The following is a 27,993-nucleotide window of genomic DNA, read 5'->3' as shown; positions in this document are numbered from 1 at the left end:
TGCTCAAGTTTATCAGGGGGAAGGGCCAACAACCCACGGCCGAGCGGCAGAATCTTTTCGCCTTTCAAAAGGTAAGTCCTTCTTCCTTTTCCTCCGCCTTCGGGCCCCCTCGATCGGGAAAAGATCTCGATGCGCCCACACCCGGCTTGTCGGAACACGCTGGAACACGCAGGACACTTTCTTCCGTTCATCTACTTTTGCGCGCGTGTACGTGTGCGCTGCGTGTGCGCCAATATACATACATATGTAGGTACTTACATACATTGGAATGGCATATTTGCTTTTGCTTTTCTTTTCTTTTTTTTTCGTTACCGTCGCGATTACCGAGACCGATTAGATTCGTATTCTGCGAGGAAACAATGTTATCGTGCCTCCGTGCCGCGTTCGTCGATAACAACGATACTCTCGTTTCGAGTGTGAAGGTAACGGTACAGAGGAGACAGAGTAGTTTGCACCGTTTTAGGGTGCGTTTATAGTTCGCTTCCCGCGAGAGAATTTCCCGCGACGTCTGCGACGTGAGCGGGTAAAAAGTCATAAATTTCGAGCGGGTCGACGGGCCCAAAGGTTTCTACGGCTTCACGGTTCGTTTAGGTAAACTACCGATAGGCGGTAGGCTATCTTCGGAGACCTTTTTTTGTGCCACGCACAGCGGGGGGCACAGCGGGCCCGTCGACCCGCTCGAAATTTATGACTTTTTACTCGCTCACGTCGCAGACGTCGCGGGAAATTCTCTCGCGGGAAGCGAACTATAAACGCACCCTTAGCCGTAACCGAAGGAAAGCGAGAGTGAAAATCGGCGTGATGCTGTTCTCGATTGAACAAATTGTGTACTAGAATCTATAGAAATTCCATTATTCTTTGCTTTCCCTTCATTTCCACCCTGCTATCCTTCGAAAGCACCGCAATCTTCTTCTAGTTCATTCCGATAGTTTTCATAGTTTGTACGCTCTGAACGTGTCAATCGAAATCGAAACAGCGCGTAGCGGTTCGGTTACTCTTGGCGTTGCTGGCTGGACAAATGATTTCTTCACGGTTCTGAGTTTGTTTTGGGTTTTAATTGTTTGATGCTGAAAAACAATTACAGAATTTTGCCTTTCAAGCTAGTTCTCTAGCTGTAATAGTTTTCAGGATACTCGATCAAATATGTCTTTCACTGAAAAAAGCGGCGAACGTATCGAGTTTCAAGGAGATCCATAAATATACCGCGAAATCGCGGTTTAAGTTGTAGGTATCAAATCTGCAGTCTAGCGATTACATACTTTTCTCATTGTTTAATTCAACTTTAAATTTTAAATGTATGTACATTTCAATGAAAGACCGCAGAGAAAAAGTGTCACACGATATACGTAGCGAGTCGAAATAGCAAAGCGTCTGGTAATTAATTCGACGTTGGTTATCTAAATGCGTGTGACTAAACCAACCGAGTCCCGGAGGACTTATGGCAGTTCAGAGTTCAGAAACTCGGGACTCGGGACCGTCGCACAATTTCCTCGAGCGCCTCCTATCGACTTCGAGCAGTTTTCAAGTGCATCGTGCACAATCGAACGCGAAGGGAAAATGCTAATTAGGTCCGTGCAGCTCGATAGACACCGCGTCTCATCGGCCAATCGCATACTTTATTCAGGCAACGATGGCAGATGTTCCCGCCGCTACGTAATCAAGAGATCGTTATCGTCTCGCAAGGCTGGTAATAAACGTCTTCGCATTTTTTTTATCGACGAACGTTCTGCTCTACGTCAGAAAAGTTTTCAAGTGCATATTGTACTTCGATGCTCGATAACTCGCAGACGTTCTCCTTTTCAATGAAATATTTCGATAACTCTGTTCGTCGGAGATGCGAGGTAGACGATAGAAACTGATAGAGAAAAAGAGAGAAAATCTTGCAGAATTGTACAACGATGCGATGCAGAGGGATCCAGGATTATTCTGTGCAGTGTGCATTCCTCGGTCCGCTCGACGAGCACAAACGGCTCGGTCAGCGCGTTAAGTCGGTCATTTTCGAAACAAGACCGCTGTTTGTTCACCTGTCCGGGGTTCGCGCCACGTTTTCAGACCAAGACGAGACTTTTCCTCGATTTTCCTTGACTAGACAACACTCGCAGATTCGGCAGACCAGGTGTTGAGCTCTACGGTCAACATGTCGACAGCGGAGAAAGGGCGGTCAAGAGAATCGTCGCGGTTCCAAATCAGGTGAGTGTGCATTTTACCAAATCTTTTTGGTTAATCGATAGAAATTTTATTCGAAATAAAAATTTTCGCACCCAAATGATTCGTGCCGCTTGTCGCGTATCGACAAATGGCCGAAACGGCAAGAATCAATTGGTGCGTCGGGGTACGTTGTAACCATAGAGGCGGATGCGCGAAGTTACGATTGTTTTAAAAGTCACACGCGTTGCACCGGTAGCGCGATACCGCGTTCGGCTTAGTCTCTCGTGCTGAATTGCGTAACCGTGTGTGCGACACGCGCGATGCATTTCTGCACGCGTGTGCAAGGTAAATAATACACGGACCAGCGGATCCCATTGTGTCTCCGATCGTAAAGGCTAAGTATGTATGACGCCTGCCCGGGCCACATGGTTTTCATCCAACGCGACGCGCGACGTCTATCAGACATCGATCAATCAAACTTTAACACAGAATTCGCATCGTATTGTTCCACAACGCATATTTTACAAATTGTCTTTCTTTCTTTTCGTTTAACTTTATCAATGGTGTAAAAAGGTATACATAATACCGTTCCCATTCATCGTCGTTCCTTTTTTCCCCCGTTTAGATGTATTCTGATCGTTACGGAACTGATTTTCGGAGCTAGGCCCGTTTAGGTTCTTTTTAGAAGATGCAAGGTTCGATGAACATTTTGTCTTTGCAATTTCTAGAAAATATATCCAGATTCGTTTGATTGTTAAAAATAATTATAATTGATTCGCGAGTCGTTCGCGTTTTTAGGAACAGCTGCGCCAGATCGACTCGCGCGTAGAGCTCGCATGCGCGCTAAAGGAAGAGGATTGCGTTGATAATTAATTACCGAGGCGGCTAAAAAAAGAGGCAAGCGGTAATAGGGAAAAGTGGTGTATAATTACCGAGAATATAATGCGAGATTACTTCACCGCTGTGTCGCGTCGCGTCGTACGTACATACGTAAACAACGACGAATTTTTTTCACGTTCATTTACCGTACAATTAGCGGTAAACCGTTTTTTTTAAATAAGTTCTCTTCTTCGCGGAATACACGAATAAAGGAGCAGCATCCGTGGTTCCGAGTCTCTCATTAATTTCATCCGGTATCGCGCGTCTCGGGAACAAGACCTTGATTAAGTGGCACACGGTGATTAAGAATCACGCGCGATTAAGGGGATTATATGAAATATCGCTAGATTCGGTAATTCGCGCCAGATTCCCAGCAGTTGGATAATGAACTTTTAGCTTCGAATCGATTTACAGCGAACTCCCGCGATACATGGTACAAGTACTGTTGTGAGCTGACGAGAAGATCCCTGGCAGGAATACGGTGACGTAGGCAAGAATGCGCACCCGATTGGTTGGCTTGGAGGGGGGGCGCCTAGGCTCACACGCAGTTTCGACTAGAGCGTTCTATTGGCCGACGCAGTCACCCCCACTACTCGAGTCGCGTGACGAAGAGAGGGAATCAGACGTACCCTAGGGTACTCAGTGAGGGTACTCAACGGCGTAGGCACAAAATTCAGAACATTGTAGAACAAAATTCACTCGCTTTCTCCCGCTCTCTCTCTCTCCCGCTCTCTCTCTCTCTCTCTCTCTCTCTCTCTCTCTCTCTCTCCCGCTCTCTCTCGCTCTCTCTCTCCCGCTCGCTCGCTCTCTCTCCCGCTCTCTCTCTCTCTCCCGCCCTCTCTCACTCTCGCTCTCTCTCTCCCGCTCTCTGTCTCTAATGTAAAAAGCTAAAAAAAAAGTATAAAAAAAGTTACTACGACGGGACTCGAACCCGAGTCCACGGCACAGTGTTGCTAGATGGTACGGGAAAACTCGCGCATGCGCGGCGAATCCAGGAACGTATCTGCGTTCTACAGTCCGTAGCAAACTTTTGTCCGCTACTGTATACATATATACAATTAGAATATATTTATATATTACATGTACATACACATCAAATTTTAATATAACATACGCATGTTAAACGCTATGTTTGAAAATCGAGAAGAAAAGATTGTGTGAAGCTATGCGGGGCAACCAAGGTGCCCGATTTCGTACTTCAGTGACGCTGGAATCGTCGCGCATGCGCGAGTTTTCCCGTACCATCTAGCAACACTGCCACGGCATAGCAGTTCAGCTCGCTGCCGCTACGCCACACCATTACTTAGTAAAAGAGTGAACTATGTAAACTGACATGTTGCGTCCACAAAACTTTAATTTGCAAATATCTTGAAAATTACTGAATAGTTGCCTCTATAATGGGGTATATTCGTAATCAGGGGAACGAGATCTGTAACTCTGTAAAGTCTCAACTAAATCTGTGACGCGAAGGCTTTGCATTCTCCTTGTGTAAATTGTCACTTTTCATGACTGCAATAGGATCCTCGTATTCACGGCATTGAATATTGGCTGTAAGTCGTGAAACATCGTAGCCCTCTGTAAATACGGGAATCCTACTACATACTATGCGTCGTGTGACGTAGCAGCTGAAAGGGCGTGGTCACGCGGCGAGTACGGGACCGTCAGAGGTGGGGGTAGGCGGCGCTAGCTGGAGACCCCTCTTGCCTCTGTGCCCCCCCGGGGATCTTCTCGTCAGCTCATAACAGTATATTAGACTACGGATTTTACGAGTTTAGAGTTTCGGGCACCGAGTTTCCGATCATCCTAATCAAACTGGAAAAAGAATTTCTAAATATCTCTGCTAGAATTCAAGATGGAAACAAACGTAACGACTCGGTCCGAATACTCCGATGAGTGTGTTTCCATCTCCAGTCATCGATAATAATATTAATATTCACTTTGAAGAAGCTTGGATGGTCGTGTTCGAAATGAGAATAGAAACAAGTTCGCGGGAAGGTCTCTTTATTCAATCGTAGTCGTTGCTTCTACAAGTCTCTCTGTAGCTTCTCCCCGACTCTGTCTTCGGTACGCCTTTTTATCCTTTTTCCGAAAGGCGGATTCTAAACACTAAACTGCACTGATTGGGCAGTTGATAACAATTGCCTCCAATCAGGCAGTTTTCTCGTTTAGGACACTCCCACCATCCTTGCGCCCGAGGCGCGCTTTTTCGGGGATGCAGAAAGTGACCGTTAGGGTTTTTATGATATAGCGGTATTTCCTCCAGGTCGGCGAGGTACTTACCGTGGCCTTGCATGGGCCCCTCGAACCTCGGTCGGCGCGACCCTTCGGAAACTCGGGGTTTACGATATCAGCATTTGCTATTGAGGCCGTCAACGAAAGATTCTACCGAACGGGACATACATTGTCTACAACATCTAAATTGTACGCGTTAAAAACGGCTTTCTCAAAAATAGCTTTATTGCTGCTTGCCTCGCAAACCGTCCTGACCATTTGCACGCCAGATGTTTTATGGTACGTGCTCCTGGCCGCTACATCACCCCCTTGCCAGTGCAAACGTCAACTTATTACTAACGGTGCTAAGGTATAACTAGTATTTACATTATTTACAATATGCACCTTAATGACCGACCTGCAATCTTGACGGGAATGTAACTCGTCTACCTGAACGCGTTCGCCCAGGCTCTCGCATCGGAGTCGGTCCTTTATCGCTTTCTGTTGTTTGCGTAGTATTTGTTAACGTCTGCCTTTGGCTTTGGTCTTCGGGGCACACTAACAAATATGCCGGTTTCAATCTATCTATCGATATAACTATATTTTTACCTCTAACATTTACAGTAAACGTTTTCTCTGCGCGGGAAATAATTGGGAACGGCCCTTCATACGGGTTCTGCAACGGGCCTTTTACCGCGTCGATTCTTACGAACACATGGGAAACTGTTGCTAAGTCTTTATACACGAAAACCTTTTTGTGTCCGTGTCGTGAACCAGTGACCGGTCGAAGGTCGCGAAAATGTGTGCGAAGTTGTTTCGCCATGTCTATGGGTTCCGAATTATTTACCGTCGCGCTCGTCGAAAAGAATTCTGCGGGCAAACGCAATTGCTCCCCATAAACTAATTCCGCGGTTGACGCTTGTAAATCTTCGCGAAATGCTGATCTTATTCCCAATAAAATCGCTGGTAACGCGTCGGACCAGCGTTCATCGTTATGACATTTAATCGCGGCTTTTAATTGACGGTGGAAACGCTCCACTAGACCGTTCGCAGACGGATGATACGCAGTTGTTCGCAAGTGATTTATACCTAATATGGTACTAAGTTGCCCAAATAACTGCGACTCGAACTGTCGTCCTTGGTCTGTCGTAATGCGTAAGGGTGTACCGAAACGCGCAACCCAACCTGCAACAAATGCTCTCGCGACGGTTTGAGCCTCGATATTTTCAAGTGGACACACTTCTGGCCAACGCGTGAAGCGGTCTACGCATGTTAAGCAGTATCTATTTCCGCGAGATACTGGTAAGGGCCCCACTAGGTCGATATGTACATGCTCGAACCTAGTGGACGGTGACACAAAGTTACCTACGGCGCTCGAAACATGCTTATTAACTTTCGCTCGTTGACAACTTAGACATGCGCGAGTCCATTCGCGGCAATCCTTATCTATCGACGGCCAAACAAAACGCTGTTTAAGAAGACGCACCGTGGCTTTAATTCCGGGATGCGCGAGTCCATGCGTTGAAAGGAACGCTTGTCGCCGAAAAGGTGTTGTAACGAACGGTCGCGTATTGCTCGTTGAAATGTCGCAATAAATTTGTTTATCGGTCCCTATTAAACTAACGCGTTTTAAAAGCAATGAGGTCCCAGACGTCGATAAGAGTTTCTTTAACTCCTCGTCGGACTCTTGTGACTTAGCTAGATCGTCGTAATTTAGCGATGTGGCAATTGACTCTACTCGCGATAGGGCGTCTGCCACCTCATTGTCCTTACCGCTAATGTGTCGGATGTCGGTAGAAAATTGGCCTATAAAATCTAGATATCTAAACTGTCGCGGCGTACATTTATCGGTCTTTTGTTTGAACGCAAACACTAGAGGCTTATGATCGGTGTACACTGTAAACGCTCGACCTTCTACAGCGTGACGGAATTGCTTCACCGCGGAATAAATCGCTAACAGTTCCCGGTCGTACGTACTGTACTTTCTTTGAGCAGGCGCCAAAGATTTCGTATGAAAAGCCAAAGGCTGCCACGAATTTCCTTGACGCTGCGAAAGAGTCGCGCCTATTGCGTAATCAGACGCATCCACCATGATTGCGAGTTGCGAGCAATCACGGGGATGCGCGAGTAATGTAGCGTTTGCTAACGCCTCCTTTAACTGCTTGAACGCGATTTCGGCCTCGTTTGACCACACGATTGGAAGGTCACTTTTGGCCTTCTTACCCTTGAGCAGTTGATTTAACGGTGATTGCAAGAACGCGGCGTTTGAAATGAATCTTCTGTAAAAATTTATCATACCGAGAAATCTTCGAAGTTCTTTGCACGTACGCGGTTTTGGGAAATCTAAAATCGCTCGGACTTTATCTTCAAGCGGTTTCGTGCCTCGGTCGTTCACAGTATACCCGAGAAATTTTACCTCTTTCGCGGCGAATACGCATTTATTCGGATTGACGATGATGCCGTATTCGTTGAGACGCTCGAAAAGTTGTTTGAGATGAGCCCTATGCTCAGCTTCGTCCCGGGAGGCTACTAATATATCATCAAGATATGCATAGCAGAAATCTAACTCCCTTATTACGGTGTCGACGAACCTTTGAAAAGTTTGCGCGGCGTTCCTCAAACCGAATGGCATTACCGTATATTCGAATAACCCGAATGGTGTCGTAATCGCGGTCTTCGCTATGTCTGCCGGATTGACGGGAATTTGGTGATAGGCCTTAACTAAATCTAACGTGGAAAATACCGTTTTTCCGTCCAACATCCGCGAAAAGTCTTCGATATGCGGTATCGGATAGCGGTCGGGAATCGTTCGAGCGTTTAGAGCACGGTAATCTCCGCACGGTCTCCATTCGTTGTCCTTCTTCGAGACCATATGTAGGGCTGATGCCCATTGGCTCTCAGAAGGTCGTATGTGACCTTGGCTTAATAGATTTTCAAACTCTGCTCTCGCGATCTTAAACATTTCCGGAGACAATCTGCGCGGTTTGCAGAATGCCGGCGGGCCGGAAGTTGTATCTATGTGGTGTACGACGTCGTGTTTTACCTTACGGGCAATCGCTGTTGGTCTCGTAATGTCTGGATATTTGGCCAGCAACTGGTGATAGGGTGAGTCTCCGGATATGGTTTTCACCGATTCGGTGTGCTCGGTGACTATCCTACCAGCAGCGAACAGCGACGTTGTCCGGTCGAGAAGGCGTCGTCCTCGTAGATCTACCAGTAAGCCGAAATGGCTGAGGAAGTCCGCGCCGATGATGGGCTTCGCGACGTCCGCGATGATGAACTTCCAGATGAATGCTCGGCGAAGGCCGAGGTCTAATTTGAGCGTTCGTATGCCATACGTGCTGACCACGGACCCATTAGCCGCAAACATCTCGTATGTTGTCTTCGTTAGTCGTTCTGCCACTTGTGTGTGAGGATACACGCACAGGTCCGACCCCGTGTCGACCAGGTATTCCTCCTTCGTTTTCTGGTCCACAACGAAGAGACGGCTAGATGTCGGTTGGTCATTGACAGCCGCTCTCAATGCCGAGTCTATTCGTTTCCCGACTTGTAGTTACACGGGGCACGGCATTTCGTGGACTCGCTCCCGAACGTCCTATGGTACCAGCAATGTTCCTTTTCTGCCGGTGAAAGCGAGCGTCTTCTTCCCCTGGATCCCGAAGCTGTCCGACGATATCCGCGACGCGAATTTTCGCGTGGACGCGCTTTCGCTAATTCGGCAATCCTGATCTCCATGCTCTCGAGCCTGTTAAGTAGCGCATCATTGATTCGGTCCTGGGATAGGGCTGCCACTTGCGTTCGGGGTCTCGAACTCTCGAAAATCTGGTCGGCGATCTCCGCAAGTTTGCTCAACTCTAGATCGGGTTGAGCCGTGACGATCGCACGCGTCATGTCCGGAAGGCGGCTGGCCCACAGCGTACGCAGAAACTCATCCCCGACCGTGTCTCTTGCGAGAGTCCGCATATGCCGGAGGAATTGTGACGGCGTCCTGTCACCTAGCTCTTCGTGTTCCAGCAGCTGTCGGATGCGCTGGGACTGAGATGCTGATATTCGGTGTAGGACCTCTTTCCTTAGCGTCTTGTACTTGTCCGTAGCCGGCGGGTTGTCGAAAATGTCCTGCACTTCCACTGCGTACTTAGGCTCTAACCGCGCCATGACAAAATAAAACTTCGTTTGGTCGTCCGTGATCCCATTTATAACGAACTCGGCTTCGATCTGATTGAACCAGACAGCCGGCTGTTCTGGTAACAACGGCGGAACACGTATGTTCATTCGGATCACTTCCGGCGCGGTCGAAGCTGCTTCGCTGCGTGTGGTTGGCATTTTCACTTTAAATCACTGAACGGTGCGATGTCTCGATTAACTACTTCACGAATTCCCGAACTTGCACTAACGTCGATGGTCACCAATTGAAGAAGCTTGGATGGTCGTGTTCGAAATGAGAATAGAAACAAGTTCGCGGGAAGGTCTCTTTATTCAATCGTAGTCGTTGCTTCTACAAGTCTCTCTGTAGCTTCTCCCCGACTCTGTCTTCGGTACGCCTTTTTATCCTTTTTCCGAAAGGCGGATTCTAAACACTAAACTGCACTGATTGGGCAGTTGATAACAATTGCCTCCAATCAGGCAGTTTTCTCGTTTAGGACACTCCCACCATCCTTGCGCCCGAGGCGCGCTTTTTCGGGGATGCAGAAAGTGACCGTTAGGGTTTTTATGATATAGCGGTATTTCCTCCAGGTCGGCGAGGTACTTACCGTGGCCTTGCATGGGCCCCTCGGACCTCGGTCGGCGCGACCCTTCGGAAACTCGGGGTTTACGATATCAGCATTTGCTATTGAGGCCGTCAACGAAAGATTCTACCGAACGGGACATACATTGTCTACAACATCTAAATTGTACGCGTTAAAAACGGCTTTCTCAAAAATAGCTTTATTGCTGCTTGCCTCGCAAACCGTCCTGACCATTTGCACGCCAGATGTTTTATGGTACGTGCTCCTGGCCGCTACAACTTTCTGAAAATACTTGACCACGTCATCGAATCGAGAATTAATTGATACGATTAAATAGAAACCCCTTTAGTCGCCGCATTACGGGACACGTAGAATCGTTATCTTATTTCTCAAGAGAATTGTGAGATAAGATAACGAGTCCCATGATTATAATCTCATCGCGACAGAATCAAACGAGACTAGATAGGAGGTATACTTGCACGATTATCGGGCCACGAGCCGTGTCGTCCACGTAACTGTTAGAAATCAAACACTTTCCTCGATGCAGCAGGAAAATCATCTGTTAAGAAAATCATCGTCTCTGAAATGCCGGAAAGGACGCGGACCTCACGCGTGTCTCGCGAACAGATTCGCAATCCCGTTAATCGCGTTAATTAAGGTTCATCTAGTCGTTCAAAAGTTCAAGAAGTCTCGAGTGTCCCGGCGAGCATCTCGACGCATCAACTGCAGAACTAGAACAGAACAGAACAGAGTAATAAATAAAGAAGAGAACAAAAAATGTTCCTGACCGCAATCAGAATCGTTTAACTGCACGCGTTAATAACGCGGGTGACCCGGAGCATTTTCCACGAAGCGGAAACGCTCTCGTGAAAAACGACGGACGACGGGGCATCCGATCCGCGTGAAAGTAAGGAAACACGGAGGCTCGCGTTTTTCTCGAGTTTTCACTCGGTTCGCCGCGCCGCTTGCAAAAAAAAAGGGACGCGGGAGTTGGCTCGTGAGAAACGGGCGGCATTGCAAAAACCACTCGGCGTACAATAGTTGACGCGATTATTTATACATGTACGCTGCGATACCGACGAAATCTAGAGAATTGTCGGCGCAACAAACCTCCTTTCCTTAGGTTAGCATACTATGGTTCCTATGGCTAGTCTAACCATAAAATATAAACCTGAATTGAAAATCAAAAGTGTCGTCGCACACCGTATTCGATGTTTTGCTATTGTGTCGGCACTAGTTGTGCTACTAGCAAGCCAAGTCGTAATGGTTAAAAAAATCGAGATTTTTCCCGCGAGGGAAAGGAGTATGGAGATCAAGTCCAGACCTTATAAGCTTCTGTTAAAAGAGGATTGTCCATTCGTGAAAACAGGGCCGACTGGTTACGCTGTTGGACAAGTCCGTGCACATGTGGGAGATCGACGAGAGCTCGATCATCGAAACGGAAACCTTCTCGTTAGAGGGTAAATTCAAAGTGTGTCCGCATTATGTTTGGAGTCGAGCGGCGAGAACCTTCTTCTGGGTACCGAGGATGGTAACATCTATCTCTTGAACATGAAGACCTTCACGACGTCGGACAACATCATCTACCAGGAGGTCGTCATACAAAAGTAAGAACACTTGTGCTTTCTTTAGAGCCTTGAAAAGTACTAGATTATTTTCCGCGTGAAATCGTGACCCGTTCGCGGGTCGCAGGACTTTGATCGCGTTAGAAACGCTGCGCGGCTAGCGTCTCTCGGAAACGATGAAATTTCCATGTCTTCTTTGCGACAGCGTACCAAACGACTACAAGATAAATCCGCGAGCGGTCGAGGCGATAGCGGAACAACCAGGTCATCCGGACAATATTCTGATAGGTTACAATCGTGGTTTAATGGTTCTCTGGAACAAAGCGACTCCGGGAGCTCAACAGGTGAGTCTTCGTTCTTATTGTTTCCCGCACTTCCCTTACATGTCCGTCAATGTACACACCAAAAACTGTATTTGTACTATACTATACTATACTATACTATACAGGGTGAGTCCGAAGAAACAGAACACCTAAATATCTCCGCCACGTTTCGTTGTAGAAAAAAACTGCTTAGGACAAAGTTACACTGTTTGAAGGGCCACATGTAACGATGCAAGGGAAACAATTTTCAAGGTAATTTTTCTATGAGATTTCAAAGTCATCGATGTTTTTTTAAATGGAATGATATATCTTCGTTAACGTAATGTTGTAGCTGACGAAATAACGAATTCATCCATGTAACATAATATGACCTACAAATGACCTTCAACCCAGAAAAATGGAATAAATAAAATTCAACGTGTAAGATTCATTTGCTTTATTTCTGTTACTCAAAATATTCAAAAATATTCCCTTGAGCTGCTATACATTCAAATGTATCGCAATACACAACATAATAACAGATTCGGTGTTGACAGTCCAGGTAGCATACGACGTCTTAAAGACGTCTATTTCAAGTCTGAAAGTCTTGCGCCCTAAGAAGACTCTTTAACGTTTACGTACTTAAGACCATAAACAGTGTGGTTTTTATATACCCATAATCTAGCAGTATTAACATTGGTATTATTTGTTCGAGTTAGTGTTTTTGCTTCAATTTCAATTTTTCAATTCCAACTCTTCAATTTTTCAAATTTCAATTTCAACATCAATTTCAACTCTTCAATTTTTCAAATTTCAATTTCAACTTCAATTTTTCAATTTCAACTCTTCAATTTTTCAAATTTCGATTTCAACATCAATTTCAAGTTCAATTTCTACTATTCTATTTCAACTTCAACTCTTCCATTTCAATTTCGACTTCAATTTCCATTTCAATTTCAACTTCAATTTCCATTTCAATTTCAACTTCAATGTTTCAATTTCAACTTTTCGATACCAACTTCAATTGTTCTATTTTGACCTCAATATCAACTTCAATTTCAACCCTTCAATTTCTCAATTTTTCAAATTTAATCCTTTTTTCTGGGTTGAAGATATATCATTCCATTTAAAAAAACATCGATGACCTTGAAATCTCATAGAAAAATTACCTTGAAAATCGTTTCCCTTACAGTGCCTTACACCGTTACATGTGGCCCTTCAAACAGTGTAACTTTGTCCTAAGCAGTTTTTTTTCTACAACAAAACGTGACGGAGATATTTAGGTGTTCTGTTTCTTCGGACTCACCCTGTACTATACTATACTATACTGCCGTGGAGCATAACAACACTGCTTACAATCAACACCGAATCTAATACTACACACACACGCATACACAGCTTGTGTCACCAAATATTTGTGGGGAAACGCTTAACCCATCGGTGGAGGAAATTGTGTTTTAATGATGCTCCTTTACCGGAGATAGCACTTAATCTACAGCAATCAGGGCAAATAGGAGACCCGACGACGGCCTCGTTAACGAAACTCGAAACGGTAACGGTAGCGCGGCGATTCGATTAGACTCGCTGTTCTAATACTAATCGCCCAGACTGGAATCGGTGCACTGGGTCTCCGAGACCCGTTTCGTTTCCTCGCACAACGACGGCTCCTACTCGTTCTGGAGTTCCGGGAGCGATACCATGCTGGAATCCACTTCCCCGTACGGACCGTTTCCATGCAAAGCGATCACCAAAATTCTGGTCTACCCGACCAAAGAGTGAGTACCAAACAGTGAAAAAGCTTAAACTTGATCTCTAGTGGCCCGTGTAACAAACATTTGTCCCTATTGTTTCTATAGACACGGGGAACTGATGTTATTCTCTGGAGGGATGCAGCGAGCCAGCTTCGGAGATCGTGACACCTTCACCGTCATGTCGAAAGAGAAACACGTCGCCTTCGACATCACGTCGAAAGTGATCGACTTCTTCACTGTGTTCCCGAATCCGGAAGAGGGCAAAGACCCCGCGGATGGGCCGGAAGCCCTCGTGGTCCTAGCCGAAGAAGAGATAGTGGCGATCGACCTAACGCACCCTGATTGGAAGATGATGGCGTTGCCTTACCTCGTGTCTCTTCACGCGAGCGCTGTAAATATGGTTTAACTTAATCCTCGGTCCCTAACCCCTTGGAGACCCTCGTGTCCAGAAATAATCACGAAATCGATTCAAGATTTCTTGCACCTCGATGTAATCTTTGTCGAACGTCGATCGCGTACAATCGACAAATATAATCTGAGGTAGGATTGTTTCAGGTGACCTGCTCGCACCACGTTCCAAACATTCCCGACGAGCTCTGGAATAACATCGTGGCGGCTGGCAAAGCGCAAACCGAACACTTGTACTCCGATAAACCCTGGCCGATCGACGGCGGCATCGTGAGTCCCAAGGCAACCGGTGACAAGCCAAAGGGCAGAGAGTTATTGCTGACGGGTCACGAGAATGGAACTGTCAGATTCTGGGACGCCTCGGACGTCGCTCTGACACCGTTGTACAAATACACCACGTCCATTTTGTTCACCGACGAGCACCTGGACGTTCTGGAGCAGCCGCCGGAAGACGACGAAGACGTGTGGCCTCCGTTCAGGAAAGTTGGAACTTTTGATCCTTACTCGGACGATCCGCGGCTCGCGGTAAAGAAGGTCTTGTTGTGTCCACTGTCGTCGACGCTGGTGGTGGCGGGTACCGCTGGTCACGTTATCACAGCTTCGATATCGTCCGAGCCAGTGAACAAAGAGATCAAAGCCGTCACCATGAACATCGTGAGCGACCGCGACGGTTTCGTTTGGAAAGGTTATGACCATCTGCCGGCGAGCAGTGATGCCGAAATCGTGGTACTGTGGTACTAAGCCGTGGTACGAGACCCCCCCACTATGACCTACCGTTGCCCCTACTGGCCTTCTCCAACTCGCTCGCGCGCTACACTCACCAACGGATACTCCTATCGGATAGGAGAGGTACGTTGGTGAGTGTAGCGCGCGAGCGAGTTGGAGAAGGCCAGTAGGGGCAACGGTAGGTCATAGTGGGGGGGTCTCGTACCACGGCTTAGTACCACAGTACCACGATTTCGGCATCACTGCCGGCGAGAACCGCCAGCATATCTTTCGCAGTTGGTTTCCAACCGCAGAGTCTTCTTCAATTGTACCCGCCGGCTGCGGTCACAGCCTTGGCTATGTACAGCGAGTGGGGACTGGTGACTGCCGGCAACGCCCACGGTTTAGCGGTTTTCGATTATACCAGATCGAAAGCCGTCACTGTCAAATGCACTCTCAACCCTAATGGTACATACTTGAAAATAATCGAAACGGAATTTCCGTTTCGTGGCGCTAGGCATTTTTTTTAGGCTAAACTTTACGTTTTATGAAAACTTGCGTTTCGTAGATCTCTCTGGGGCAGGGGACACGCCCACATCTCCAGAAAAAAGTCCTTCAAAAAGTCCCTAAGGGAATCCTTCAGGAGGTTGAGGAAAGGAAGGTCGCAGCGTAGAATGAACGCCGGAAGTCCGACGAGAAACGCACCTCCGGAGAAGAAGGAAACGTAAGTTGCTTCTCTTTTCGCCAGTTATGTATTTCTAACGTGTGAAATGTTCGATTTTTGCGAGTCCGATGATCGTGTTGTTATCGATTCGACAGCACGAGCGTTGCCTCTTCTTCAAGCGGCGAGCTCTCGCCGGTAGAATTGAAGTCCGTGGAAAGACAGGTGGAAGCAAGACCCGTAGACGACGCCCTTGGTTCGATGGTTCGATGTTTATACTTTGCCAGGAGTTACATAATCAGCAGTAAGCGCAACTTGGAAAATCGAGAAGACGGTATGTAATATCTTCTCGGAAACGCCGTTTAATAATCGTTTTGCTCTGTTACAGTGAGGAACACCACCCCCACGCTGTGGGCAGGTACCAACAATGGTACGGTCTACGTTTTCACGTTAGCGATACCAGCGGGCGCCAGGCGGACAGAGGAGGATGTAAATTGTACATTAGGGAAAGAGATTCAATTGAAGCACAGAGCACCCGTGATCGCGATAACGATACTCGACGGGTCGAACGTCCCGTTGCCAGAACCGTTCGAAGCCGAGAAAGGCATATGCCCCGGGCCCGACATGGCGTCCCCGCACAGAGTAGTGATCGCCAGCGAAGAGCAGTTCAAAATCTTCAATCTTCCGTCATTGAAACCGTTCTGTAAATACAAGCTGACCGCGCACGAAGGTTCCCGCGTGCGGAAGACCGGCTTCGCCAAGTTCACCTATCCCGCGGAATCGACGGGCACTCACGAGGAAACTTATCTGCTGTGTCTGACAAACCTCGGTGATTGCTTAGTGCTCAGTATTCCAGAATTCAGAAGGCAACTGAACGCAGCTGCCATCAAACGCGAAGACATCAAGTGAGCATTCTTTTTTTCACATAGATTTGTCGAGCGTTGCGCAGGCTGCTGTAGCTCCGAGATCCGTTGTTTCACTTATTTCTACCGTTCCCTGTCTTTTTTTTTTGTAGTGGCATTTCCTCGTTGACGTTCACGAAAACCGACGAAGCTCTGTATCTACATTCGAGCTCGGAGCTCCAGCGGATCAACTTGTCGGCGAACAACGAGTCGAAGATGCATTGCTCGCTGAATTTACCTCCGAACGCTAGGTCGCACACCAATAAGACCACCGGCAACGAGAAGGTGCAAGATCAAGGTGTTGTGGAGGGTGCAGCGGAAATTGAGGGCGAGACCCAAGGTAGCCAACCGGTCGCTCCGGTGCAGAGGACGATCACAGAGAACGGTATCGCCGCGCCGGTTCCAGTGAGTATACTACGCGTTGATCGCTGTGGCTCCGCGTCGATCTTTTATATCTGATTGATTAATCGATAGATAAGTTTACGGATCGTCCATAGGAAAATGTTTAAACGTGCTACTACTAAAATACGCGTCAGGTAAAAGGCCATATTATGAGACAGATGCTAGAGACAAACATGATATTTTAAATCATTTTAAATAATTCAAAACATAAAATGCTGCGAATTTGTGCGTTATTCAATTCTTTGGTGTTTCCTGAAGTATAAATAATTTTTCTAATATAATTTAAAAAATCTAAAAACCACTTTTTTCATATTTTAGTTTTTTTTAAATGAATAATATAACATTGTACATAAAATATTAAATAAACTGTAAAATAAAGTAATAAATAATTATACATAAAATATTAAATAAACTGTAAAGTAAAGTAATAGATAATTGTACATAAAATATTACATAAACTGTAAAATAAAGTAATAAATAAAACATCGATAAAACATAAATAAGATGGGAAATAAAAATTTAAATAAATTAATGATTTTCGTAACTTTAACATTTAATCTATTTTGTTTGTTCTTTGATTTTTTGTTGTATTTCTTTTATTTTTTCCTGTAACTTTTTTCTTTCATTAGCTAATTTCAGTTTCTCCTGTTGCAGTTTCTTTTTTTTCGAAATCTTTTCTTCTTTAAGTTTTTTGGTTGTTTTTCTTTCTCAAATTCCTGTTGCCACCAGGCATCTGAAGTTCCAGCTGATGGTAGCTTAGATTTGCTAGAAGATTCTACTTTAATTTTCTTTTTTGGTAAATATTGTGATGAGAAGGTAAATGCATTTGCAAAATTGTCATTCAGAATGTTACTATTGTCTATTGTGGAAAAATGTTGTATTGGCACCAAGGTGGCCGTATTCTAGTCTCGCCACGCCCCTTACCCTTCCGCCCCACGCTTCCCACTAACACTGACGCGTACCGCTAACTTAGCTTGCTCCACATGGTATGTACGCGTCAGTGTTAGTGGGAAGAGTGGGGCGGACTCGGCAGACAAGCTGGGCGAGGGGCGGAAGGGTAAGGGGCCTGGCGAGGCTAGAATATGGTGAAACCCTGCATGGGACAAGCGAATTATTGTACCATAAATATGGACTTCTAAAAGGCTAGCGTACATAATATGAGACAGCTTTATAATTAATAAAATTACGCCAGAATCCTAATCGTAGTTATTTAATTACAATCTATGACTTTTCACAGCTTTCGACCAAATTATTTAACATCTTTTAAAATCATTGAAATTTGTAAATACTTAAAACAAGAAGCCAAGTGTATTCGTACTTCAGCTCAGAGTAAGCTAATTAATTTTATACAGACTCGGAGAGGACGCTTCAACTTCATTTTTTTATATTAAATACATTAAATCAACATTAATATTTGTACACGTAGAAATTTGAATGGTCATATTTTTATATAAATATAATTTCATTTAAATTTTGTGATATGCATATATTTATAATATAATCCCCTTCCATTTTTCTTTTTAATGTTTCATAAATGGGGACATTGTCTGATAATACGGCCTTTTACCTTATAACCGCTTGCATATTTTGTAACCTGTGTATACATCTATGCATTTGCACATATATGTACGTGTCGCTTCGCTATCATCATCTCTGCGATTCATTAAACGATAGCTAGCCGCTATGTCGTAATTCACACACCCCCACGATATTAACACGAACGGGAGACGACACTGTATCCTAACTACAACCCCTCTAGTACCTATTCTTGAACACCTGTCTTTTAGCCGGTGACGAAGAATCTCCGAAGGAACCGTCATTAGCAATCTCAAAACCTCATGATTTTAGGCAGGTATGTCTTACGTGTTTAACTTCAAATTAGATACATTTAGGTACGAAATATATTTATATTGTAAATTCTCTTTAACGATTCCAGGTATCAGCGATAATCGATGTGGATATATTACCGGAAACCTTTCGCCGCGTACGCTTGTTGAAACATGGCTCTGATAAGCCATCAGGGTTTTATATTAAGGATGGAGAAAGTTTTCGTATTGTATCATCTTCCACGGGTGGTCATATTGAGAAAGTACCGGGTGTATTCATCAGCAGATTGGTACCAGGTGGTTTAGCTGTAAGTACAGGGCTTTTAGCGGTGGACGACGAAGTCCTCGAGGTAAACGGCATAGAGGTTGCTGGAAAAACCCTGGACCAGGTAATTGTGATTATAGAGCCAGTTACAGTTTTTATTTTTTCAACGATTTAAGGGGGTAGGCTCGCGTTTTCGGGATTGCGAGGGTGCTGGACGCACCTTCTTATTTATAATGTAATTCGCATTATTCAGCAGCATGTAGCCGTCGCAACTTTATGATAGCTACATGCGCAGCTTTATGTTTTCGAATAATGCAAATTAAAAATATTGGGTTGGTAAGAAAGTAATTTCGGTATTTTAAGGTGAAATAAGACGCAATTTTGGGAACATTTCGAAGTTCTATGAGCGCGGAATTATAAAGCTACCAGAAAGATGGCGAAACATCGTCGTACAGGATGGAAAATATTTTACTGATCAAAGTTGATTGCTTGAATAGAAAAATTGGGTTTTATTTCACCTTAAAATACCGAAATTACTTTCTTGCCAACCCAATAGGACTTTTGAGGCGATCGCAGCCTAGATTGATCTTTTATCTAGCGTTTTTGACTACTTGAAATCCCCATCTTTGCATTATTGAGAAATGAGAAGGCTCATCCCGCCCCCTTGTAATTCTAGAAACGGGTCTAGTTCCTTAAATCGATATATTATGTTGAAACAATGTACTCGTACAATTTGAATTTATTTGTTCGCTGTGTTAGGTTACCGATATGATGACTGCAAATTCTATCAATCTTATAATAACAGTAAAACCTGCCAATCAACGGGCAGCGTTAACTGCTCCAAGACGTGGATCATTTTCGCGTAATAGTCAATTATCGTCTGGAAGTCGTCAATCGACGCAAAGTGCTGCGACTGGAAGTGACGAAGATGCAGACGAAAATGTGGATTTAACTGGCGTAAATTTGCAGGATGATGCAACAACCTCTACTTCTCAACATCACCACTACCATCATCATCACCATCACCAAAATCATTTTAATCATGACCAGGGTGTGCTACATTTATAAATGGCAAGTAGAGCAAATTTTAATTTGTACTTTGTCATGCTCAACTGAACACAATTAATATGTTCGTTCGTAAAAAGAAAATTGTTAGAAATAAGTAAAAAAATATAACATGACAATAACTAGTTAAAGGAAAGGCAGGTAAAGCATTGAAGAACCGTGTGGTTATCATTTTAACAATTTAGTATATGTATTATGTCACAGAATGAATCTGTTGAGTAGCATATTCTCAAAAAAGGGAGAGGGAGAAACCAACCCAGCTCCCATAAGCATAATGCAAATATTGAATATGTCTTAATCAACCAAACATCATGTTGTATTAGAATATACATACATATATATTTACGCTTAACCACGGTATACATAAGTAGAAATTGTTATTAAAGGAAGGAAGCAGTAGCCGCCTCAAGGCAGGACGACGACTATTCGTAACACGGTTGGCGCCCTATACAAAAAAGGAGGACCTGCAGAAAACCTTGATGATTTCTATTATTTTCAGTGGTGTGATCGTGCCAGGAGGTTTTGGTAAAAGAGGAATGCTAGGTAAAATGCAGGCATGTAAATGGTGTAGAACGAATGACAAACCGTTTCTTGGTATTTGCCTGGGGCTACAAGTGGCTGTCGTCGAATTTGCTCGAAACGTTTTGGGCATGGAGACGGCAAACAGTACAGAAATTGATCCGAACACAGACTATCCTCTTGTTATCGACATGCCGGAGCATAATCCGGGTCAGATGGGTGGGACCATGAGAGTTTTACAGACTCGGTTTACAGACCATAATTCTGTCATAAGTTAGTAGACAAGGCAATACTTCGTAAATATAAATCGTATTCGTGTTGCCATACGTGTTTATGCTAATTATTTTCTGTCTAGAACAATTGTATGGAGATAAGGAGTACATAGAGGAAAGGCATAGGCATAGGTATGAAATTAATCCAAAGTATATCGACATCTTACAAGGGGATGGACTCCATTTCGTAGGTGAATAAAGTAGCATTGATTTCGAAGTCTTAGTGGAATTATTTGAACGGTCGTTCTTTAAACTAACGAAACCTTTTTATCGTCAGGTCACGACGTCGATAATGTACGTATGGAAATAGCGGAGTTAGAAGGGCATAATTATTATGTTGCCACACAATTTCATCCCGAATACTTGTCTAGGCCTTTGAGGCCTTCACCTCCATTCTTGGGATTCATTTTAGCGAGTATAGGTAGATTAAAGTATTACCTGTCCAAAGGTTGCAGCAGGCGTTCACCTAACCAAATTAGCGATACTGAATCAGGTAATATTGAACCCCTTAGACGTTTCATTCAATCTTGAAAGTATACACTTGTCCACTCTAGCTTATCGGAAAATGATCTTCCTTTCTAATAAAGTCACTTCTTCATTTCCAGGCCAAACTCGCTACATTTGCCACGTGTGTCACTGCCTGTTCGAGTATCCAAACCCTCTGAAGGTTCACCTGGCGCTAAACTGCAGCCGATTGGACATCAGCCACCTCTGGTCAGTTCTCGCATAGGAGTTCACTCTGACTCGAAGAAGGAGCCTATCCTTGAACCTATCGACTTTCGAGTTCGAGCTGCGAGAGACCGGTACGCGAGAAAGGAGCCTGCTTCTACTGCTTCAAAACGGGGCATCAAGCGAGAGATTGTCCAGAGAACCAGCAGAACAGGAGACCGAAGGTGGAGAACGAGACGGCGCAACCGGAGGTGGCGAACGTCTACGAGGAACCAGCGAGCAAGGAGGAATGTTACATAGAAGACATTCCCGAGAACATCAAGAATCTACGGGCGTTGCAGGTCGCGGACTTCAGTAGCAATCCAATTTTAAGGCTCCCGGCAGGCTACGTGCAGTTGAGGAACCTAACTGTTCTGGGGCTCAATGACATGTCCCTAACGAATCTACCGCCCGATATCGGATGTCTGGAGGCATTGCAGTCGCTGGAGCTCAGGGAGAACTATCTGAAATCGTTGCCGGAATCGCTGTCGCAACTTTATAAATTAGAACGGCTGGATCTTGGCTACAATGAGATCAACGAACTGTCGCCGCACATAGGCAGCTTGCCAGCGTTGCAGGAATTATGGTTGGATCATAACGGGTTGCAACACTTGCCGCCGGAGATCGGCGAGTTGAAGACGCTCGCGTGCTTGGACGTCTCCGAGAACCGTCTGGAAGACTTGCCCGAGGAGATCGGCGGTCTGGAGTCGTTAACGGACCTGTATTTATCGCAGAACATCATCGAGAAGTTACCCGAGGGCCTGGGGCAGCTTAAAAAGCTGACGATTCTCAAGGTCGATCAGAATAGGCTATCTACTTTAAATTCGAACATAGGCAGGTGCGAGAATCTGCAGGAGTTAATTCTTACTATAAATTATCTATTAGAACTGCCTGTAACTATAGGGAGACTTCATAATTTAAATAATTTGAACGTGGACGAGAACAAGTTGAAATCGTTGCCGCTCGAGATCGGGAACTTGAAGAAGTTAGGCGTACTATTTTTAAGGAACAATAAACTGCAGTATCTTCCGCCCGAGATTGGTCAGTGCACGGCCCTGCACGTCCTCGACGTATCCGGTAACAAATTACAATACTTGCCATACTCGTTGATTAATTTGAACCTGAAGTCGGTGTGGCTTAGCGAGAACCAAGCTCAGCCGATGCTCACGTTTCAAACCGACATCGACGAGGAAACGGAACAGGAAGTGTTGACCTGTTTCCTGCTGCCGCAATTAGAAGTCCATCCTGATGCCATCGAGGCCGGCGATTTTCGAAGCAGCGACGACGAGGGCTGGCAAGAAAAGGAAGCATCGCGAACTCATTCCGTCAAGTTCACGGACGAAGCTCCGGAAACCGAAAAGGAGACGCCGTTCTTGCGACAGAACACGCCGCACCTGAAAGAACTGAAAGCCAAAGCTCACAAACTGTTCAGTAAAGGGAAGAGCGACAGCCGGTCCGCGTCTACCGACGAGCAGGACGTGTCTCAGACGTTCGGCCTGGACAAGGCCGAGAACGATATATTTGGACAAGGCAACGACTTGGATTTGGACGCCTCGGAACAGGAGCCAGCGAAACCCGAGTCCGTTGAGAACGAGGAAGCGCAGAACCTACCTGGAGCGGACGGTAGCGAGGATGTTCAATCGAGCGTCGAGCCAGAAGTGATTCCTAATCAATATGCTACAGATACGTACGCGAACGCGAGGACCGACGTATCGGAGTCGAAGGACAGGAACGATAAGGAGGATGACGAGTCGGAAAGCGAAGAGGGACAGAGACACGTTGAATTTTCCATAGCCGAAGGAGCCGACTACGAATCTGCCGGCGACGCTAACAGACCCAACAGGCTTCATCGTAGAGACACTCCGCATCATTTGAAAAATAAACGCATACACGCGTCCGTGGACAAGGAGAAGGTGGCTTCCATCATCGCACAGGCACTTATGAAGAAGAACGATGACGCTCCTGCGCCCACGCCCGCAGTCACGGAATCTACTGAAATCTACGACACGCATAGTCAAGGTGCGACATCTGACGCTGAGCCGACGATAGAAGTCCGAGAAGAACAATATGAGATTCATATAGACAGAACAACTGGCGGTCTTGGATTGTCAATAGCCGGTGGTATCGGGTCAACCCCTTTCAAGGGTGACGACGAAGGCATTTTTATTTCCAGAGTTACCGAAGGTGGACCCGCAGATTTAGCAGGTTTGGAAGTAGACGATAAAGTGTTATCTGTAAATGGAGTTTCAGTAGTGAACGTAGGCCACTATGACGCTGTAGAAGTTCTAAAAGCATGCGGAAATGTTCTTGTACTAGTAGTTCAGAGAGAAGTGACGAGGATAGTACCGCCGTACGAACAGACATCGTCGAGGAAGGACTCGGTGTGCTCTAGTCTGAGCACAAGTAGAGCTCCAAGCGCGACCTCCCACGTTTCATCCACCGGTTTACCGCATAATTTAGAAAATGGCGACGCTTCAAATTTACCCCACGATGGAATTAAGTCCAAGAAAATTCCGGAACCCATATCCACGGTCGGTTCCTTCACTGAACTCGGCGAGTGATTCGCCGATCGTCTTGAGGCTGACTTTTTCTGTGGACAGCATTGCCGGTGGTTGACTGTCCAAAGCTGCTTCGCGTCTCGTCAATTCTCTTTCTCGTTCTAAAATATCGATTCTCTCGGCCAATAATTCGCGTTCCCTCCGTACGAGTTCTAACTCCTGCCGTGCGAGTTGTTCGCTCAAACGTGCGTTTTGTAATTCTGACTGGTTTTGCTCGTCGTTCACCTTATCGTTTGGTACGACGTTTCCCTCTTCTTCCATCCATCGTCCTTCAGGATCTGCTTCCATTAGCCTAGCCAATAATTCGTTCTTTGATCCTGACGTACTCCTGAAGATCTTGATGCCGATATGGCAGTTATCGGAAGAAGTATAAGAGAAGTTTTACGACAATTGGATCAATGTATAAAAACTCTAATGCCATTTCACCCTGAAATGCCTTTATCGCAATGGGATCGTTAGTACGCCATGTTGGTTGAAGATCATCAATTTAGCGGAAGACTGTCAAAGCAGTAATGTTTTACTGATGACCACCGACGAAGGTGTGATGCTAAAGGTTGCCAGGTATATCGCTCTGGGTGAACCTCTGCTTCTGTGGTTTACGGAGCACATCATAGCTTTGCTGAGCATGCCGTTCCTGACACCAACGCACATTCAAGGTAAGCTTCTAAATCATTGAACCCCTTAGACGTTTCATTCAATCTTGAAAGTATACACTTGTCCACTCTAGCTTATCGGAAAATGATCTTCCTTTCTAATAAAGTTACTTCTTCATTTCCAGGCCAAACTCGCTACATTTGCCACGTGTGTCACTGCCTGTTCGAGTATCCAAACCCTCTGAAGGTTCACCTGGCGCTGAACTGCAGCCGATTGGACATCAGCCACCTCTGGTCGGTTCTCGCATAGGAGTTCACTCTGACTCGAAGAAGGAGCCTATCCTTGAAGAACCTATCGACTTTCGAGTTCGAGCTGACCAGTTCTCCACAACCATCGGTAGCAAGAATATCTCCGATCCTAATCGAAAGCACGGCCTCCAATCATTCGTTGACCAACAACTCTCCAAGCTCCTCAAACCATCCGTTACCGTCATCATCATCATCACACATCCAATGAACCATCTCCTACTTCCTTCAATCAACCACCCTCTACTTTATCATTCAACCAACCATCTCCTTCTTCATCGTTCAACAAAACATGCACATCATCTCCTTCTTCATCATCCACGCAGATTTATCCTAACTCTTCCAGTCAAGTGGCGCCACTGGAAAAGGAACTGGGCTTCAGACATTCGGCGTTCAGGCCATACTTGCATCAGACCAACATGGTTTCTAGTATCTGTCCTCCACCAAGAGAAGGTAACGTTGTGGTACCATTCAATGCCCAGCCGAATCCTCCACCACTACCTGCGGACATCCATGCTGCTCAGATGGAGACGATTGTTAGCAACTTGGGAAAATCGGAGCAGGGACACCTGTGCATATACTGCGGGAAAGTGTACTCGAAGAAGTATGGGCTCAAGATTCATATCAGGTAAGCAGATCTCCTTGTGTTTATTCATTTAATTGTAGAGCTACTTATCACTGAATCAAAGCGTACCGTAGATTCAAAAGAAAACCACACTAGTGTACGAATGCTTCTTTCGTTCTCTAGAATGTAGACTGAACTCACGAATCTAGAAGATTCTGATCGTCGAAGGGTTAATTTTCCTAAATCTCCTAACCACGTTACTAATTGTTTTTCTCGTGTTCAGGACCCACACTGGCTACGAACCGCTGAAATGCAAGTACTGCGATCGACCATTCGGAGAGCCCAGCAACCTGAACAAGCACGTGAGATTGCACTCGGATGGAAAGACTCCATACAAGTGCGAACTCTGCGGCAAGATACTCGTACGAAGGAGAGATTTAGAGAGACACACCAGGTCGAGGCATCAAAATAACGTTGAAGAGGCAACAGACTCCTCGTCCGATGGAATCGATGTCCGTGCCACGAGTACCACGGACAATACCAGAGATATGTTCAAAGATAGAAGGTTGAATAAGCTATGGAATAAAGCAGAGCTAGCTGGTTTTACTTGTGAGCAATTATTGACCATTTTATAATCTTCGTAAACCTTCTATTTAGAAGTATTATGAGTCGTATAATTATACAATCTTCTGTCTGATCAGCCGAAGAATTAACAACTTTGAAAGAAGAATTCCAGCACCATCAAGATAAAGTTGACTGTTCGAGATTCAAAGTAAGGAGTTTACCGGTCGATGCGAGACACGGATGCATCGTACTACATATAGTGTATTGATTCGATAAACTTCTTTATCCAAACACATATTGTAATAAAAATTGTACGAAATGTAAATAAATAGAGTTTTTAGTGCTCGGTAGGTTTGGTGTTAAAAAAAACAAAAATCAATTTTTTGATATTTCGTTACCTTTTGGAGATGTATTATGTAATAGTGAACATTCTTGTATTCAGAAAAATATTGTACAATCTTTAAAAAACGCAATACTCTTAAAAAAAATCATTTTAAAAATATTTTATTTGCCTATAACCTATTTTTCACCGAGCGACGATCCCGTACTTCTCCGATGACGAATTCGAGGAGACTTGAGGTGACTTGAGGAGACTGAAGAAACCTACTTGGAGACTCTTGCCTTTATGACGTCTCTTCCGCCAACTTCAACTTCTGTCTCTACTTTCTAAATACTACATGTATTTGCATATTGTATGAATGATGTAAGTGTGCATGTCATATGACTGACAATGAGTGTGAGTGTGCATGTAATATAATTAAATAAAATTGTGTACTATTTATTTCATCCCCTGTTTCATATATTAGGTAGTGGTCTTTTAATTGCAGACAACTAATAAAAATATAATTAATAATTTCACAAAATAATACAGTGATTATTGTTTTAAAACTGATAAAAATAATGGTAAAAGATCAACTATGTATATCTAAACTCCTGTATGCTTTTACGATATAATGACAAGTCAGATCAATAATATACAGAATATTTTGAAAAAGAAATAATAATTGTATATTTAATAATAACGCATATACAGGGTGGGGCAATAACTATTAGCACCTCAGATATCTTCGAAACTATAAGCAGAGAGTATATGAGAGTGCTCACGCCCGGGTTTTGGCCGTGCCCATTATAGTGCTGCCCCCTACACTACTGCTTAGTCCGGACAAGACTCCGTCTCGAGACTTAGTCCGGACAAGACTCCGTCTCGAGACTTAGTCCGGACAAGACTCCGTCTCGACACTTAGTCCGGACAAGACTCCGTCTCGACACTTAGTCCGGACAAGACTCCGTCTCGACACTTAGTCCGGACAAGACTCCGTCTCGACACTTAGTCCGGACAAGACTCCGTCTCGACACTTAGTCCGGACAAGACTCCGTCTCGACACTTAGTCCGGACAAGACTCCGTCTCGACACTTAGTCCGGACAAGAATCCGTCTCGACACTTAGTCCGGACAATAACCTACATCATCTTTGGCCTTGATCAGAACGAACAGTTTATATCGTTTTATATAAAATATGTAACTAAGATATAGATCTAATATACAAATCTCTAATTAATATAAATGAAATATAACATTAATTATAATGGTAGAAGTGTATTTTAATTTTTTCCAATCTTTTAGTTTCAAACTCTAGTTGTAAAAAATAAAAAACCCGGAAGAATTCGAAGAAATACAGATTTCATATCGAGGCGTAAATGCGACCATCTTGAATATTATTAATTTAATAATGAGGTATTGTCATCAACACTATCTCCGATTTTTTCATATTTTTAGCTACAGTTATTATTAAGTGGGTATTCTGTAGTCTACACCACTAAAAAAATTGATTTTTTATTTTTTGCATTTTCTGAAAGTAAACAGGACTTTTTGAACACGAGGAAGGATCATTGTATGGACCTGGGTTAGCAGACTAGTTGTAAGTATATGCCATTCTCATATAACGGGTATGAGAAACTTTAAACACGCGTTTTTCTCGAAACAAAGTTTTTTTACATGGCTGACATGATATATCAAACTCTAGTGACTAGAGTCTAGTCGACCGATTGACTTCAAATTTGACGTACACCTTCAGTGGATGTGCCGATATCG

General features: G+C 44.7%; 5 protein-coding genes across 5 annotated transcripts; 4 read left to right on the top strand and 1 right to left on the bottom strand.

The window, feature by feature from the left end:
- The first annotated feature begins 1,898 nt into the window (after nt 1-1,898).
- LOC143213662 (lethal(2) giant larvae protein homolog 1-like) lies at nt 1,899-17,190 on the top strand. Its single transcript, XM_076433717.1, is given in 15 exon segments — nt 1,899-1,974; nt 2,090-2,190; nt 11,335-11,434; nt 11,437-11,572; nt 11,736-12,003; nt 13,432-13,607; nt 13,689-13,974; nt 14,139-14,717; nt 14,836-14,840; nt 14,941-15,164; nt 15,265-15,290; nt 15,293-15,420; nt 15,516-15,661; nt 15,746-16,262; nt 16,373-17,190. Coding segments are annotated over 15 exon segments (3,114 nt in total). The 3' UTR covers nt 16,719-17,190.
- On the bottom strand, nt 8,722-10,275 carry LOC143213489 (uncharacterized). The gene has a single exon (XM_076433397.1). The coding sequence runs from the start codon at nt 9,559-9,561 to the stop codon at nt 8,770-8,772; it is 792 nt and encodes a 263-aa protein (XP_076289512.1). The 5' UTR covers nt 9,562-10,275; the 3' UTR covers nt 8,722-8,769.
- A 553-nt stretch (nt 17,191-17,743) lies between the features above and the next one.
- Nucleotides 17,744-24,434, top strand: LOC143213661 (uncharacterized). The gene is made up of 5 exons (XM_076433716.1): nt 17,744-17,777; nt 18,449-18,513; nt 18,598-18,876; nt 19,512-19,819; nt 21,393-24,434. The coding sequence occupies exons 1-5, from the start codon at nt 17,744-17,746 to the stop codon at nt 23,875-23,877; spliced, it is 3,171 nt and encodes a 1,056-aa protein (XP_076289831.1). The 3' UTR covers nt 23,878-24,434.
- Nucleotides 19,688-21,532, top strand: LOC143213487 (CTP synthase-like). Its single transcript, XM_076433394.1, has 5 exons — nt 19,688-19,823; nt 20,204-20,609; nt 20,692-20,799; nt 20,886-21,101; nt 21,214-21,532. The coding sequence occupies exons 1-5, from the start codon at nt 19,821-19,823 to the stop codon at nt 21,336-21,338; spliced, it is 858 nt and encodes a 285-aa protein (XP_076289509.1). The 5' UTR covers nt 19,688-19,820; the 3' UTR covers nt 21,339-21,532.
- LOC143213660 (uncharacterized) lies at nt 24,296-26,857 on the top strand (the record flags this gene model as incomplete). The annotated part of the gene is made up of 5 exons (XM_076433715.1): nt 24,296-24,530; nt 24,653-24,765; nt 24,923-25,401; nt 25,622-25,947; nt 26,040-26,857. Coding segments are annotated over 5 exons (1,284 nt in total), but the record flags the coding sequence as incomplete, so codon positions are not given.
- Between the last annotated feature and the right edge of the window lie 1,136 nt (nt 26,858-27,993).

Source organism: Lasioglossum baleicum, chromosome 11 (genome assembly GCF_051020765.1).
Source record: "Lasioglossum baleicum chromosome 11, iyLasBale1, whole genome shotgun sequence".
NCBI lineage: Eukaryota > Metazoa > Arthropoda > Insecta > Hymenoptera > Halictidae > Lasioglossum > Lasioglossum baleicum.
Note: the sequence above shows the minus strand (reverse complement) of the source record. Positions and strands in the feature narration are given on the sequence as shown.

Excerpts from the sequence above, each read along its gene's own strand:
- LOC143213489 (XM_076433397.1), bottom strand. The coding sequence starts at position 9,561 with ATGCCAACCACACGCAGCGAAGCAGCTTCGACCGCGCCGGAAGTGATC.
- LOC143213661 (XM_076433716.1), top strand. The coding sequence starts at position 17,744 with ATGGTGAAACCCTGCATGGGACAAGCGAATTATT. Across the intron at positions 17,778-18,448 it reads CATGGGACAAGCGAATTATT|CCGGTGACGAAGAATCTCCG; the intron begins GTACCATAAATA and ends CCTGTCTTTTAG. Across the intron at positions 18,514-18,597 it reads AACCTCATGATTTTAGGCAG|GTATCAGCGATAATCGATGT; the intron begins GTATGTCTTACG and ends TAACGATTCCAG.
- LOC143213487 (XM_076433394.1), top strand. Across the intron at positions 20,610-20,691 it reads AGACCATAATTCTGTCATAA|AACAATTGTATGGAGATAAG; the intron begins GTTAGTAGACAA and ends TTTTCTGTCTAG. Across the intron at positions 20,800-20,885 it reads GGATGGACTCCATTTCGTAG|GTCACGACGTCGATAATGTA; the intron begins GTGAATAAAGTA and ends TTTTATCGTCAG.